General features: G+C 37.7%; 1 protein-coding gene across 1 annotated transcript; it reads left to right on the top strand.

The window, feature by feature from the left end:
• Positions 1 to 1,730: 1,730 nt before the first annotated feature.
• On the top strand, positions 1,731 to 5,903 carry LOC107923756 (acyltransferase-like protein At3g26840, chloroplastic). Its single transcript, XM_016853919.2, has 14 exons — positions 1,731 to 2,253; positions 2,335 to 2,386; positions 2,486 to 2,541; positions 2,651 to 2,809; positions 2,901 to 3,005; positions 3,109 to 3,215; positions 3,409 to 3,530; positions 3,664 to 3,772; positions 3,868 to 3,998; positions 4,302 to 4,677; positions 4,858 to 4,971; positions 5,130 to 5,215; positions 5,386 to 5,495; positions 5,631 to 5,903. The coding sequence occupies exons 1-14, from the start codon at positions 1,854 to 1,856 to the stop codon at positions 5,828 to 5,830; spliced, it is 2,127 nt and encodes a 708-aa protein (XP_016709408.1). The 5' UTR covers positions 1,731 to 1,853; the 3' UTR covers positions 5,831 to 5,903.
• Positions 5,904 to 16,662: the final 10,759 nt, after the last annotated feature.

The following is a 16,662-nucleotide window of genomic DNA, read 5'->3' as shown; positions in this document are numbered from 1 at the left end:
ATGTCACGACCGGCTCAATTTATTGGGTCATATCATGAGAGTATAATTAATATTATCCTGTTAAAGCACTTACAAAGCTTTTCAAAATTTTATCATTTACAAATGTGTCTTTAAAAATTCAAATCTAAAATCCAAAGTATAACATATGAAAAAATGCATAAACGTTGTTTATTTAAATTGAAATTACAAAACTCTTCAAAATTTTATCATTTACAAATATATCTTTAAAAATTCAAATCTAAAATCCAAAATATAACATATAAAAAAATCATAAATAGTTGTTTATTTAAATTTAAAAAAAAACACCAAATTATTTTTTGAATTATACTCTCACCATATAATCAAAATTCACATAAAAACATTTCACCACGAAAGTCTTATACCTAAAGAAAGTTAGTTATGGATTATGCTCTCACCACACCAATTACTAACTAAATCCAATCGCGAGAATACCTAGCCTAATTAACTCAAATGTTCAGTGTTTGAAGACCATGCAACTTAAGCCTCTACAGACTTTGGGCTTCAAGCAAGACGCATCAGCTTTTATCCAAGACAGCTAAGCAGACAACAGAAGAATATACTATCTACAATATTAGTATCGTTTTTTACACTTATTTTAATATATGAGTTAGTATTAAATTAATTTCAATGTATATAGTTAGTCTATAATTTATTTTTAACAAAAGCAAATTTGTTTATTAGTTTTGGGAATTTGACAGTAACCAAAAAAAAAAAAGAAAAATGAGTAGAGGAAGAAATACAGGACATAGAACAAGGAAGTAAAAAAAATTTACTTGCTCACAAACGTGTAACAAAAGCAATCTGATATGCTTTGATATGCTTAATTTTTCAATAAGAAAAACAATACATTTATAGCCAATTATATCACTTATTGCTACCTACCAGAAGCAGCCTAGTAACTTTAAAAACATTGCTTGTACACACAAACAAGTCACCTAAACTAGTCATTCAACACCTAAACATATCAAGCTGTCATCAGCTTGTTCATTTTCAACTAGACTGATTACAATGAAACTAAAACAAAAACCTTGCTGTTACAGCAAGCATACGTGCTGCAGCATGCACAATTGCTTGCACGTACTTCATCCAGAGATATTATAGCTAAGCAGCCTTGTAACATTTGTGCTGCAGCATATTTACATCCGGAGATATTATAGCAGCTTTCATGTGCTGCATGCACTTTAATCAAAAATATCATAGCAGTATAGTAGGCTAATTTTCAACAATTAGTTATCATTAATCTTTTTAATTTCAATTTCAATTTTAAATTTATATTAATTATTCTTTATTTTATATCATTTTAATACGTATTATAATAAAAAAAATTTCTCATATAATTTTCAGTAAAGCTAATACCACTAACCAAATCAAATCACATCTAATAACTAAAAACTAAAAGGTTTTTTTATATGTATTAACTGATTTAATTCATGAATCCATACCACTAATATAGTAGGGATAACATCGCCGGAAAGTTCAATAGAAGACAAACACGGTACAAAACAAACTTTTCCTTTTCTGAGAAATATTTTAAAAGATTGTTCGTTCAAAACTATTGGTAGAGATTTGAGCAATAACAATGCTTGCCGTCTGCTAATTAAATATCTAGCAAATAAGCAATGCCGCCTGGGCTGGTGTCGTCATTTCATTTGTTTAAAATCTTAGTTAGTTAATTAATTAATTGATATGTTTTAATTGCAGAGTAATTATCAGTTTTTTTTTTGGCGCCATTCAAAATTCATATAATAAAAAAGACAACGGTATTTTAAATTCATCCAAAAACTCAACTACCGTTGTTAGTAACAAATAGAGGGAGAATTTGGCTCAGTTTAATGGCGGCCATTTCAGCTTCTACATACCCAGCCGCCGGCGTATCGCCATTCTCTCAGCGGAGCGCCACCTCCTCATCCGGAGGAATACGGAATCTCAGTCGGATTTTAGCTGTTTCAACGGAGCGGGGTGGGAGAGGAACCGGTTTTGGAGAGAATGGAAAGCACGAGAAGCAGAAACTGAATCAGAAAGTGGTGAAGGAAGAAAGTGAGGTGAAACCTAATATTTACGCAAATCCGGAGAAGTTACCGGAGTTTGAGGAAGATAAAAAGTGGTTAAAGGATTACTTTGAAGAGTGTAAAGAGATGATCAGATCGGACGGCTGTCCGCCTCGTTGGTTCTCACCTTTGGAGTGTTCTTCTTTTACCTCGCCAGATTGTCCCCTGCTTCTGTTTTTGCCTGGTTTGATTTAACTCTTTCTCATAACTGTGTTATTCATTATTCGAAGATTGGAAATAAGTTTAACAAGTTTTCAGTTTACAGGGATTGATGGCACCAGGCTTGGACTTATAATGCATCATCATAAGCTAGGAAAGTAAGTCAAAACTACGGCTAAATGTTCTCCCTGATGTTAATTGATTACCAAAGTTGTCTATCATCCAAGTAATCCACTTTAAAAAATCTTTGAATGAAGGATGTTCAACGTTTGGTGCTTGCATATTCCAGCGCAGGATAGAACTCCGTTTAATGGTGCCTTTTTTCTTTTCCTCTCTTTTTCAATAACAATCGCTTAATTAATGGCCATATATAATAAGTTTGGAAATGTATTTTTCTATATAATTGTGTGTTTCTGGTTTAGAGCTAGTGAAGCTTGTGGAAAGAACAGTTAGGTCAGAGAACTGTAGGTCGCCAAACAGGCCAATATATCTTGTTGGAGAGTCTATTGGAGCATGCCTTGCCATTTCTGTCGCAGCTCCGAATCCGGACATGGACCTTGTACTTGTTTTGTCTAATCCAGGTCAGAATTTACAGTCTTACATAGACACAATAACTGTTCTGCTTGATCCATGGAGAATCTAATCGATCTGCTTTTCTTTTCTAATCCACAGCAACATCTTTTAGTCGGTCACAGTTGCAACCACTAATACCTCTACTGGAGATGATGCCTGATGAGTTCCCAATTAATCTCCCTTACATATTGAGTTTAGCAACAGGTTATTTCGCCGACATGCTCTTGAACTTTCTTGGATGCATTTCCAGTAGTCCTTAGTGACAGAATAGGATTTTTTTACTAACAATGGAACTGTTTATGTTTAGGTAATCCTTTGACGGTGCTGATGGATAATGTTGTGAAAAAAGGTTCTCTGCCCCAAATTATTGGAGAGCTATCACAAGATCTTGCTACAATGTCATCATACCTCCCAGTAAGATCCATAGCTAAAAGTCTAAAGCATGAATTTTAACATCACAGGCAATGCAATACCATGATCTTATTTTCCAGTTGTCCTTCCATTCCTCTTCCAGACCACACTGTACATAATTTTGAGCTAGATATAAATAAAAAACCTACATGTTGAGCTACAAAATTCAGAAAGAGAAATGATCTTTTGTTGACAGGTTCTGGCTGATATTGTACCCAGACAAACGCTTCTATGGAAGCTGAACTTGCTCAAATCTGGTTCTGCATGTGCCAACTCATGCCTTCATGCAGTTAAAGCTCAGTTGCTGATACTTTGCAGGTCCCAAAATTCTAGCTTATAAAAACTCATAGATATCTTTGCTTATTCTGTGGATATGGATTGCGTCGAATTTGCATATTTAAATTTGTACCATAATCATAGACTGAATTCACTGTGTTTTCTTTATATAAAGTGGAAGAGATCAGCTGTTGCCTAGTCAAGAAGAAAGTCAAAGACTTCAAAAAGCACTACTAGATTGTGAGATTCGTATGTTTGACGAAAGTGGTCATTTTCTCTTCCTGGTATGCTTCTCTATTTGAGTAGGCATTTGATCTGAGTAATTCCAAACTGCAAGTTACTTTCTAATACCAATTATTTGTTTTGTTGACTTGTTCAGGAAGATAATGTTGATTTGGTCACAATCATCAAGGGAGCTTCTTTCTACCGCCGCGGGAAGCACTTTGACTGTGCCTCAGATTTCATGCCACCAACACCTAGTGAATTCAAAAAGCTACATGATTCGATTAGGTAAGCATCAATTAATTTTACTACAAAATTTACTGTCATGGTAGCTGACTAGCAACTGTATTAGTGGCTGAACTAATGCTTTTTGTAAATTAAAAAAATTAATTACAATGTAGCTGTTAATGTCTGAGCTGAATTTTAGAATATAGACCAGTTAACGAGGATATATCCTCACCACAAACAAAAACCAAAGGGGTTATGTCTCAGAATTAACCTGCCTTTTGCATCATCAGTCTTGGCTATTAATCGGAAATTAATGGATTGATTTTAATTATGAGTAAGTAATTAAATTGGTATTGTTCCTAGCTGGGTTCTGACAGCAACCAGCCCTGTGATGCTCTCAACATTAGAAGATGGGAAGGTGGTCAGAGGACTTGCGGGAATTCCATCTGAGGGACCAGTCTTGTTTGTCGGCTATCACATGTTAATGGGATTTGAAGTCATTCCATTGGTAGCTCAAATTATGATGGAGAGAAATATTCTAGTTCGTGGGATCGCACATCCAGCGATGTTTGTAAGAGTGAAAGATAGAAGGCCGCCGGAGCCGGAGCTATCAGATTTTGACATACTTAGAGTAATGGGTGCAGTGCCTGTCTCAGCAGCAAACTTTTACAAACTTATGTCTTCAAAATCTCATGCTCTGCTGTACCCTGGTGGCATACGTGAAGCCCTTCATAGGAAGGTAACATATACAATAAATATGCTACCAACATTTACTTTTACGTACATAATATTTCCTTTAATTATAAAGCATTTGAGATATCCTTTTTCTCGTCAGCATTCCATGAGCTGACCCTGAATGAATATGAGAGCATCCATCACATTTTGTAGACGTATACTCAAGTGTAGAGTGGTCCTGCAGGGCGAAGAATACAAGCTATTTTGGCCAGATAAATCTGAGTTTGTGAGGATGGCAGCCAGATTTGGAGCCAAAATTATTCCTTTCGGTGTTGTCGGAGAGGATGATTTCGCTGAGGTAATTAAGGCCAAGCATGAAAACTTAATTTTTATTCTCCTTCATTTACTTAAACATATTTTAGCTCAGGATCTTACACATGCAATTTATTATATTTATATAGATGATAGATATAGAACGAGTAGTTACTTTATATGGGTGTTTCCCTAATTTTCCAGATTATTTTGGATTACAATGACCTAATGAAGATTCCATGGAGGAGGGAAGAAATAGAACGAGTTACAAGTCGGACTGCAAAACTGCGGTAAAAATTAAAATTAAGCTGAATTTTGTTTTCTGTTCCATTGATCACGTACTCCATTCACGGAATCTATTACATAAATATATAAGTTAATTTGCAAATACCCCTTTTATGATGACTATGATTTTTCATTGCCGTCTGCATGGTCTGAATATTTTAACTCCCTTAATCAGGACTGATGCAAGTGGTGAGATTGCAAACCAACAAATGCATATACCATGGGTGCTACCAAAATTTCCTGGCCGGTTTTATTATTATTTCGGGAAGCCGATTTTGACCGAAGGTAAATTAGCAGAAATTAAAATCCATATATATTATATATAGCTAGCATTGGAATTTGGCAATATATAATGCATAAAGGAAAAAAAATTAATTAGTTAGTTGTTAATCAATGAATTAACTTGAATTGTGCATGCAGGGATGAAGGTGGAGCTAAGGGAGAAGAAGAAATGTGATGAAATGTATTTACATATAAAGTCAGAGGTGGAGGGATGCATTGATTTCTTGAAAAACAAAAGAGAAAAGGATCCTTATAGAAATCTATTATCTCGGGCGTTGTACCAAGCCTCTCATCCTGGTTCTACCTCTCCCTTTCATCTTCCATCTTTTGACCTCTGATTCTGATTCTGATTTTCCTCTTTCTTTCCTTTCGCATGTGTATGATATAAACAAATTATTTTTGCATATTTTAATCCCAAAGAAGTAAATATTATGATTCTTAAACCAAGAAAAATGATATGCTCGTAGTCTATAAATTTATAGATAATTGTGAAGGGTTCGATCTTTTTTTAATTCAAAGATAATTTTAAAATCTAGGATTTTAATATTTTAGAATTTAGGATTTTGAATTTTTATAAAATTATAACATCATCTTTTTAAAATCTTACATCTAAAATAATAAATTATATATATTTTTGGGGTTACAAAAGAGGGCAACAATCCTAAAACTTAGATAGTATGAACTATTCTTGATAAGATAACGGCACGCCTTCCATATCAGCCTTCAGTTGTAGAACACTTTGAGGGAGATGGTCCCTGAAACGTCTTCTGTCCATAATTCTCAAGCTCATCTTTGCCATCCTGTCGGCCACGAAGTCCCTCTGTCTAGGAAATATAGGGGATGCTTCTCGCCAACCTCGTTTTCGATCATTCTAACTGATGTTAGAGAATCAATTTGAATAATCACATCCTTATACCCCCTTCACCCAAAGCATCTGAAATCCTAGAAAAAATCCCCAAAGCTCAGCGAAGTCAATGGAGCACTTGCCACGTTGCCATAAAAGGCGTGAAAGCCACCAAGCCAATGACCCAAGGCATCCTAAGGACCCTTCTACACCCACAATTCCCTCATGAATATTACAACTGCTGTTAGTACTTATCTTCGTAGTCTGATCAGTTGGCTTCTCCCATCCTAAGAGAATTTCGGTTTTTGGATTCATGTCCCTTCTAACTCATGCAAGCCATAATAAATACTAGCAACTTTTGCACTAATGTGGACAAATTTCCCAATGAATTGAAACTCGTTCCTCCATTTTCATAACCGCGCCAGCGACATAATAAGATTGGGTTTGGTTCGCTTCTTAGTAAAGTGACATCCTTATGGCAAACTTCTAAAAGTTTTCAAATGATGGATATTGAAAATGATAATTCATGGTTAAGTTTAAATCGTTTAAAGATTACTATAAGGGTTATCCCTCTCAATTTCAAGATTAGGTAAAAGATTTCTTTAGTTTCTCTCAATTTTAAGATTGAGTAAATTAGTCTCTCTCAAAAAGTTAAAAGTGAGCAACTAAGGTCAATTAACCACAATGATAATATTTTATGTCAATTTTACATATTTTTTATTAGTATAATAATAAAATTCAGCTCTCAATTTTTATATATTTTATCAATTTGATCTTAATACTAAAAAATCAACAAATTTAACTAAGGTTAGTGCCAATAGAATAAAGATGGTTATGTTTATTTTAGTAGCCAAAAATGAAGTCAGTTTTGTCTCTAGACGCTCCATTGCTGATAATATTATTATTACCCAAGAGGTGATTCATTCCATGCTTACTAGAAAGGCAAGAAAAGTTGGATTGCTATTAAAGTCGATCTTGAAAAAGCCTATGATTGTGTTCGATGGGACTTTTTGAAAGATACTCTTTATGGTGCCAGGTTGCCGAGGAAAATGATAAAAGTGATTATGGAGTGTGTATAATCCTGACTAGAGGGATTCGACAAGGAGACTCATTGTGTTGGAGTTTCAACACACTTTAACCGGGTAAAGTAAGAATTTCAAACAGAGCACCGGCAGCAACGTATTATACCCGGATAAAATATGAAGGAAAAATGCTTGGAGTTCAAGCTTTTAGCTACTGTCAAGAATGAAGAACAGAAATTAGAAGTTTTTAGAAGGCAAAGAAAGATGGAGCATATGGAAGAAAATCTGATAATTTTCATTCACTTGAAATATTGGCTTAAAGCCTTTACATATACCAGTCATTGGCTGGTCAAAAGATCAACAAATTCATCACCTAAACACTACCTAACTCCACTTATTACATTGGAACTTACAAAACTAAACTTGTACACTTAAGTAAAGTTGGTCATCAGCTCCTACATCATCAAACTACATCAAATGTAGGCTTAAACTAAGTTCAAAACGAACTAGAACACATTTCATAGACTTGGTTACAAAAGAACCAAAACAAACAGATTCAGTTACACGTACTTTACCCGGGTATCTTGCACATACTTTACCTGGGTAACTTATGTGTATTTGTTCTTGCGTGCTTGAATCTGCATGGGCTACATATCCACCTTTGTTGCTGCATGTGTTGCATGGCTCGGGCTGCTTCATGACATGTTGGAAATTCACATGCTGCATGCAGGCCAGTTTCCAACACTCCTCCTTGGCTTGCATGCTGCAAACTCTTGTTCATTAAGCATTCTCTAATGATTTTATTCACTAAATCATTTTTCTCATCTCCTTTTGCTTCCAAATCTCTTTGAAGGTCCTCGACCATTAGCTTCAACTTCAATTTTTGATTCTCCATTTCATTCAATCTTTCGGATGACTTTTGTTTCTTTCTATCAAAGTGCAATTCCAGTTTTGCTTTCTGGATATGAAGAGATTCTAGATGCTGCTGCAATGTGTTTACCTCATCCATTAACCTCTGTACTTGATTTGATGCTTCATCACCTTCAAATGCAAAATTTTCTTTCAACAGAGCCTTCTCAGCTTGCAACGTCTCCTTCTCTGATAGCAAATTATTTTCCTGAGCAGTCAAGTTCTTCACACCAGACAATGATTCACTGTTATCATCCTCAAGTTTCTTCGTGATAATAAAAATTTCCTTTACTCTCTTTTCCAACATTATTTCGAGTTCTGAAATGCGGGATTGGAGTCCTATATTTTGTTCTCCCAGTTTTTCTGCTTCACTTGCTTTGTTCTCTAACTGCTCCGCCATATCTCTGTTACTTACTTGCAATGATTTCAACTCAAGTTCCAAGCTAGTTACATGTGCCTGTAATTCTTTTATCTGAGCAGATGATTGGTTCCCATGCATATCATGCACCTCTTTGAATGTCAAAAATTTCCTTTCTTTCTCAACTGAATTAGTGAAATTTTTAACCAAATCTTCTTTGGTTAGCTAAGCCATTGACATGTTGTTGGCATGGCTAAACCTCTTGTGACACAGCATGGATTCATCTGCAGCAGCTGTGTAGGCACTATCTGGACTCTTATTCCAGTCCACAATAAAACTTTTTTCTGTCATAGCTACTGTCATGAGCTTGGATCCACTAGGATCACTAATCAGGCATTCTTTACCTTTGAATACAACTGAATAGCCCTTCTCAAGTAGTTGAGCAATGCTAAGCAAATTTCTATCAATTTCAGGCACTAACAAGACATTTTTAACAAGTTTGGTACCTGTAGGAGTGCTTATCAGCACATCTCCTTTCCCTTCAACTTTGATGAAGTGTCCATTTTCGACCTTCACATTTGTTTTGAAGCTTCTGTCAATTGACTTAAAAATGCTAGCATCAGGGGTTATGTGGTTTGTGCAACCACTGTCTATCAACCATCCATCTGTAGCTTTTCTTTTAACAGCTGAACAAGAAACTGCAAAAACTTGTTCTTCTTGGACATTGTCTTCTTCTACTACTTGAGCTTCAGCTCTTGGCTGCTGGGGTTGGTTGTATCTTGGTCTGCCTTTGTTTTTGCAAACCCTTTCTACATGACCCATCTTCTTGCAAAATCTGCACTGCACATCAGGCCTGAACCAACATACTTTACCCGGGTGACTTGCCCTTCTGCAGTGTGGACAGGGTGGATATATTCCTGCACCATCTGCTTTAGGCTCGTTTGACCAGGTATTCTTGCCTTCGTAGGCAGAGGTGCTCGAGGCAGACTTGGCTTCGGCTTGAAAGGCACCTTTTTGGTGCTCCTCCTGTCTGCTGGCCCTCCTTTGCTCTTGTGCATGCAGAGCATTGATCAGCTCTGTTAAAGAGATGCTGGTTAGGTCCCTTGAATCCTCTAAGGAGGATATTTTTGCTTCATACCTTTCTGGTAAGGTAGAGAGCAACTCCACAATCCTTGCTTCACTAAAATGCTCACCAAGGAGCCTTATGCTGTTTACTACAGCCATAATTCTGTTTGAATACTTCTTGACAGTTTCCTCTTCCTTCATCTTTAAGTTCTCGAACTCCCTTCTCAGGTTCAACAACTGCTGCTGTCTTGTCCTCTCAGTACCTTGGAGCTCCTCCTTAAGCTTGTCCCAGGCCTGCTTTGAAGTCTCACAAGCCATGATCCTGGTGAAAATAACATCAGAAACACAGTTCTGAATGTATGACATGGCCTTGTGCTTTTTACTTTTTTTCTTCAGAATACTGCTTCATTTGAGCCACTGTTGGATTTGCTCTCAATGGTTCTGGTTCAACATCTGAGTTAACTACCTCCCATAGATCAAATGCCTGGAGGTAGGTTCTCATCTTGACTACCCAAATGTGATATCCTTCTCCATTGAAAACTGGAGGTGCAGCTGGTGAGAAGCCTGATGAAGCCATCGTTTTTTTTAAAGTTTGCTAGAACAGGTCCCTTAAGAATGCAGCTCTAGATACCAATTGTTGGAGTTTCAACACACTTTAACCGGGTAAAGTAAGAATTTCAAACAGAGCACCGGCAGCAACGTATTATACCCGGATAAAATATGAAGGAAAAATGCTTGGAGTTTAAGCTTTTAGCTACTGTCAAAAATGAAGAACAGAACTTAGAATTTTTTAGAAGGCAAAGAAAGATGGAGCATATGGAAGAAAATCTGATAATTTTCATTCACTTGAGATATTGGCTTAAAGCCTTTACATATACCAGTCATTGGCTGGTCAAAAGATCAACAAATTCATCACCTAAACACTACTTAACTCCACTTATTACATTGGAACTTACAAAACTAAACTTGTACACTTAAGTAAAGTTGGTCATCAGCTCCTACATCATCAAACTACATCAAATGTAGGCTTAAACTAAGTTCAAAACGAACTAGAACACATTTCATAGACTTGGTTACAAAAGAACCAAAACAAACAGATTCAGTTACACGTACTTTACCCGGGTATCTTGCACATACTTTACCTGGGTAACTTATGTGTATTTGTTCTTGCGTGCTTGAATCTACATGGGCTACATATCCACCTTTGTTGCTGCATGTGTTACATGGCTCGGGCTGCTTCATGACATGTTGGAAATTCACATGCTGCATGCAGGCCAGTTTCCAACACATTGTCTCCCTATCTTTTTGTGTTAGGGATGGAGAGGTTGGGGCAAAGTATATATTGATACTTCTGTGATGCGAGGAGCTTGGAAACCAATTAGGCTTAGTCGGGTTGGACCGCGTATCTCCCACTTATTTTTCATGAATGATTTTGTCCTTTTTTGTGAAGCAGATGATTTTCAAGTGAAAGTAGTTATTGATATGCTTAATTATTTTTGCTCCTTTTCTGGCTACAAAGTGAATGCAAACAAGACTAGAGTCTTATTCTCGGTTAATGTTTCTGATTTTAGTGCGGATTCTATATGTCGTATCATGGGACCTAGTTGAGCTTTTGATTTGGGAAGCTACTTGGGAGTTCCTCTTTTTCATCAGAGGGTGACCAAGAGAACTTTTCAGTTTGTTATTGACAAAATCCGGAAACGCTTTAGTGGGTATAATGCGCATCTTTTGTCGATGGCCGGACGGGTAACCCTTGCTAAATCTGTTTTGTTAACGATTCCTAATTTTTTATGCAAACTGCTCTTATTCCTGTAGGGGTGTGCAAGAAAATTGAGAGAATTGCAAGAAATTTTGTTTGGGGATCAATAAATGGTGAGAAGAAGATTGCATTTGTCAATTGGAAAACTTGTTATCAACCAGTTGAAAATGGAGGGCTAGGGATCAGAAATTTAGAGGTTCAAAACAAATGTTTTTTATTTAAGTTGGGGCTTGGTATGGTGACAAAGCTGGATGCCTATTGGGTTAGGATCTTGAGGAGTAAATATAATATTCTGGAAGCTTGTTCAACTTCGCTAGCAAAATCCAATTGTTCTTTTTCATGGACGGATGAATGGATTTCAGACTTAAGGCCGCTTAAAGACCATTTAATTGTGACCAATATTGATTTAGATGATGTTAGGGTGGCTGATATGGTGGATGCGAACGGGATTTGGAGGTGGGATGCATTTGCTCATTTAATTGGTTATTTTGCTTTGGTGCAGATTGCATCTATGCCTCCCCCATGCGAAGCTTTGGGTGAAGATAAATTTGTGTGGCAAGGGTCTAATCAACATCCCTTTTCTGTTGCCAATGCATATAATGTGCTATCACAGTCACATTTTGATCCCAAGGATAATGTTTGGAAAAAGATTTAGAAGCTACATGTCCCGCAACGGGTTAGGAGTTTCTTCTGGCTTGCAATGGAAAATCGTTTGCCCTGTAATTATGAGCGGTGAAGACGCCATCTTACATTGTCTGCTTCTTGTCAGCTTTGTGGACCAGATCAGGAAACTGTTTTGCATGCCTTACGAGATTGCCCTGTCGCCAAGTCAGTATGGTCAAAGTTGGTCCCTACATTAAGCTCGTCCATTTTCTACTCTTTGTATTTATCCCACGGTTGATGGATGGTATCTGTGAAAGATCCGGTTGGCTCATAGAGTCCTTCCCATGGTGCTTTATCTTCTCGACAACTTGTTGGCAAATTTGGAAAAAAACGTTGTATGGTTATTTTCAAGGAGGAATTCTGTAGTGCTGAGGATCTCGTTAGACAATGCTAGTTTTGGGCTAAGCATGTTAGCACACAGTTCACTTTTGGATTCTCTTCAGAGAACGGATAGCAGCCCTGTCAATACCTTGATTTCTCCTCCAACAGGTTGGGTTAAGCTTAATGCGGATGGGGCAGTTGCGGCGACTAATGCTTGGGCGGCTGCGGGCAGAATTCTGCGAGATGAATCTGGTAATTGGCTGCTTGGTTATAACAGATATATGGGGCTGGTTCAGTTTTACAAGCTGAATTATTAACAATATGGGATGGTTTGTGTTTAGCTTAAAAAGGTCGTTGTTGGTTCGTATGTTAATCGACTTGCATACGGACCAGTACTCAACAGGCCTTGTTGGGAATATCCAGGAAATTTGCTGTCGGGATTGGGAAGTCCAATTTGCTAAGATTTTGAGAGTAGCAAACATAGTGGCTGATTTTATGGCAAAAATTGAGTCTGTTCAAGATGGAGCTGTTCATTGATTTGAGCATCCGATTCCAAGCTGCTGGTCCTTGCTCAAAAATGATTTCCAAGAGCTTCAGTTTAGTTTGTTTTGATTTGTTAATCACTCTTTTATTACTAATTTTTTTTTTAAAAAGAGACATTTTTTAAGCGTATTTATGGAATAAAAAAGATAAACTACTAATGTACTATACACAAATTAAAATTACAAATATCTATATTATATATAAAATTTAAAAAAATAGTGATAATTGTGTACTTTTTTATAATAAAAACCATTTTAAAAAAACTAATCCATTTTTCTAACTTACTATTCATCCACTTTTAAAGCTTATTCACTTCTCTATAACAACTGTACATTTAATTCTTTATCCCTTAATTGAATTGTCACAATTATTTAGGAATTTCTCATCTTAAAAATGATTGAATTATTTCAAATGTCATTATTTTTTAGAACATATATTTTTATATAGAATGTTGACCTTTAACCCTAATCGTGAAAGTAATAAATTCTAGTAATTTAAAATTTTGCATACATTTGCTTTGTTAAAAACCTAGTTCATAAAAGCAAAGCTTCCATTAAGAAAAGGAGTGGCTACAACAAGCTTAAATTGCCCCCAAAAAATACATAAAAGATAATAGTAGGGCAACAAAATCCAAGGGAAACCCTAAACCCCCAAAGGGGGAGAGAGCACGTAACCCAACAAGGGCTTGAAGCCACCGCCAGAATGGCTGCCTTCGACTTGGGAGACCAGTCTATAATTAGACCTCAAAAACAAATACAAGTACCACCATGAACTGAGCAAAAAATAACGAAATCAATGCCAAACCAACGACAAATGTGGCTTTAGCCACCAAACCTATAAATCCGGAGTGATAACCCTACTACTCCATTATTTCTCGGCTGACGTAACAGAGGGTGGCGGGTGGAATATGAATATATCAAACCATTGGAGGCTTGGTCGAAAATCCAAAAGAAAAAGCCTAGGGAAGAGACCAGGGGACCAAACCCACCACCTTTCGACAACAAAAGACCAAAGAAAACAATTCCCGAAATAGGAATGGATCGAAAAGGCCATTGGTAAAAGAAAAACAAGACAAAAAGGGAGCGACCATGGGAGGGATCACTGGGGTGAGGGAATGATGGTTGATCGCACGACCGACAACAAAGGAGAGAAACGAGGTTTGGTTTGGGAGAAAATGAGTTCAGAAAATGTTACATTCAAGTCCTAGTTAAAGGCCAATAAATATGACTTTTGTTGAAGTCAGCTCCCATATAGCAGCAAAGGTGGCCATGCAAGGAACGTGCTTCAGCAGCAAATTGATGCAGCAAGCTGAAGCTATTCATTTGGTTACCTTAATTGAATGTTTTGTATTTAGTTAGGATCAAACTTAGTTGGTAGCTGCATTTTGATGTAATTAGGTGCTGAATGACAAGCTTAGGTAGAAGCTTTTTGTTTTTCAATCAAGTTTACCAAGTTACTAGGCATTTTAGTGGTGTTAGGTATGTTAGTAGGTGATTACTTGTTTGTTTTACTTATTGACTGATATATGTAATGGCTTAATGCCTTGTTCATGAGTTAATGAAAAATATCAGCTCATTTTCATTCAATCTCTTTTCTCTCTTTTCTGTTTTCACTTGCTAGCTTCATCTTTCTGTTTTTTTCTGCTTCCGAGTTTGCTTCTTCACCAAGCCTCGAGCCTTACTACTCAAGCAAGACTAGAAACAGCTTGCTGCTGCCTCTTGCACCAACAATTGGTATCAGAGCTCTTGTCTTAGTGGACCTGTTGCTTCAAAACAAAGATCTTGATGGCTTCTTCAGGATTTTCACCAGCAGCCCCACCAGTCTTCAATGGAGAAGGCTTTCACATATGGCTGGTCAAGATGAAGACTTACCTACAGGCTTTTGATCTGTGGGAAGTTGTCAACACAGATACTGAGCCAGCACCACTGAGGGCTAATCCCACAGTAGCTCAGATTAGGCAACATGCTGATGAGAGGACCAAAAGGCACAAAGCCATGTCCTGCATCCAGAACTGTGTGTCAGATGTCATCTTCACCAGAATCATGGCCTGTGAGACTCCAAAACAGGCCTGGGATAAGCTTAAGGAGGAGTTTCAAGGCACTGAGAGAACAAGGCAACAGCAGCTGCTAAACTTGAGAAGGGATTTCGAGAATTTGAAGATGAAGGAAGAAGAAACAGTGAAGCAGTACTCAGATAGAATTATGGCAGTGGTTAACAGCATAAGGCTCCTAGGTGAGCACTTTGATGAGGCAAGAATTGTGGAGAAAGTCCTCTCCACTTTGCCTGAGAGATATGAGGCCAAGATATCCTCTCTAGAGGACTCAAGAGATCTTGCTAGCATCTCTTTGACTGAGCTAATCAACACCTTTTATGCTCAGGAACAAAGAAGAGCTAGCAGAGCTGAAGATCACCAAGAAGGTGCATTTCAAGCCAAGGCCAGAGAAACCTCGAGCACTAATGCTCAAAGAGGCAAAAGGCCTTGGAAAAACAGGCCTAAGCCTGATGCTGCAAGGAGCAATGACCAGCCCTGCAGATATTGCAAGAAGCCTGGCCATCCAGAAGACAGATGCTGGTTTAGGCCAGATGCAGTATGCCAACACTGCAAGAAGAAGGGCCATGTTGAAAGGGTCTGCAAAAACAGAAGTAAGCCAAGGCAGAATCAATTTCAGCAGTCAAAGGTTGAAGCTCGAGTAGCTGAGGACAGTAGTGACCAAGAAGAACAGGTCTTTGCTGTCTCCTGTGTAGCTTCAGAGAAGAAATGCTCTAAAGGCTGGCTGCTGGACAGTGGTTGCACTAACCACATGTCACCAGATGCCTCCTTGTTTAAAACCTTGGACAGAAGTTATAAAACCAAGGTCAAGGTTGGAAATGGTCAGTTTATAAGGGCTGAAGGAAGAGGAGAAGTGCTGATATCTACTCCCACAGGCAACAAGATCATTCCAAATGTGCTGTTGGTATCACAGATTGACAGAAACCTTCTCAGCATAGCTCAACTGCTCGAGAAAGGTTATTCTGTTGTGTTCAAGGATAAACAATGCCATATTACTGATCCAAGTGGATCAAGCCTTATGACAGTCACAATGACTGATAAATGCTTTGAGGTTCACTGGGCAAATGACTCAAACTCAGCATACACAGCCTCTATTGAAGACTCCAAGCTTTGGCATCAAAGGCTTGGACATGCCAACTTCAGATCAATGGCTCGATTGGCCAAAGAGGGCATGGCAGAGAACTTCACCAGCTCAGTGGAGCATGATGATGTGTGTGAAGTCTGCCAAATGGGGAAACAGGCAAGACTGCCATTTCCTACAAATTCAGCTTGGAGAGCTACTGAAAGACTGCAGCTGGTGCACTCTGATGTATGTGGCCCGATGAGGACTGAATCACTCAGCAAAAACAGGTATTTCATCCTCTTCATTGATGATCTTACAAGGTTTTGCTGGATTTTCTTTTTAAAACACAAGTCTGAGGTAGCTCAAGTGTTTGTGAAGTTTAAAAATGCTGTAGAAACAGAAACAGGTTGCAAGCTGAAATCGATAAGGACAGACAATGGCACTGAGTACACTTCAGCTCAGTTTCAAGCCATTTGCAATGATGCTGGTATCAAACATCAGCTTACAAATGTCTACACACCTCAGCAGAATGGGGTAGCTGAAAGAAAGAATAGAAGTCTGATGGATATGGCC

This window comes from Gossypium hirsutum, chromosome A11, assembly GCF_007990345.1.
Source record: "Gossypium hirsutum isolate 1008001.06 chromosome A11, Gossypium_hirsutum_v2.1, whole genome shotgun sequence".
Taxonomy (NCBI): domain Eukaryota; kingdom Viridiplantae; phylum Streptophyta; class Magnoliopsida; order Malvales; family Malvaceae; genus Gossypium; species Gossypium hirsutum.
Note: the sequence above shows the minus strand (reverse complement) of the source record. Positions and strands in the feature narration are given on the sequence as shown.

Bases quoted from the DNA above. Each gene is read 5' to 3' on its own strand.
- LOC107923756 (XM_016853919.2), top strand. From the start codon at position 1,854: ATGGCGGCCATTTCAGCTTCTACATACCCAGCCGCCGGCGTATCGCCA. The intron at 2,254-2,334 runs GTTTGATTTAAC...TTCAGTTTACAG, and splicing joins CCTGCTTCTGTTTTTGCCTG to GGATTGATGGCACCAGGCTT. The intron at 2,542-2,650 runs GTGCCTTTTTTC...TTTCTGGTTTAG, and splicing joins GGATAGAACTCCGTTTAATG to AGCTAGTGAAGCTTGTGGAA.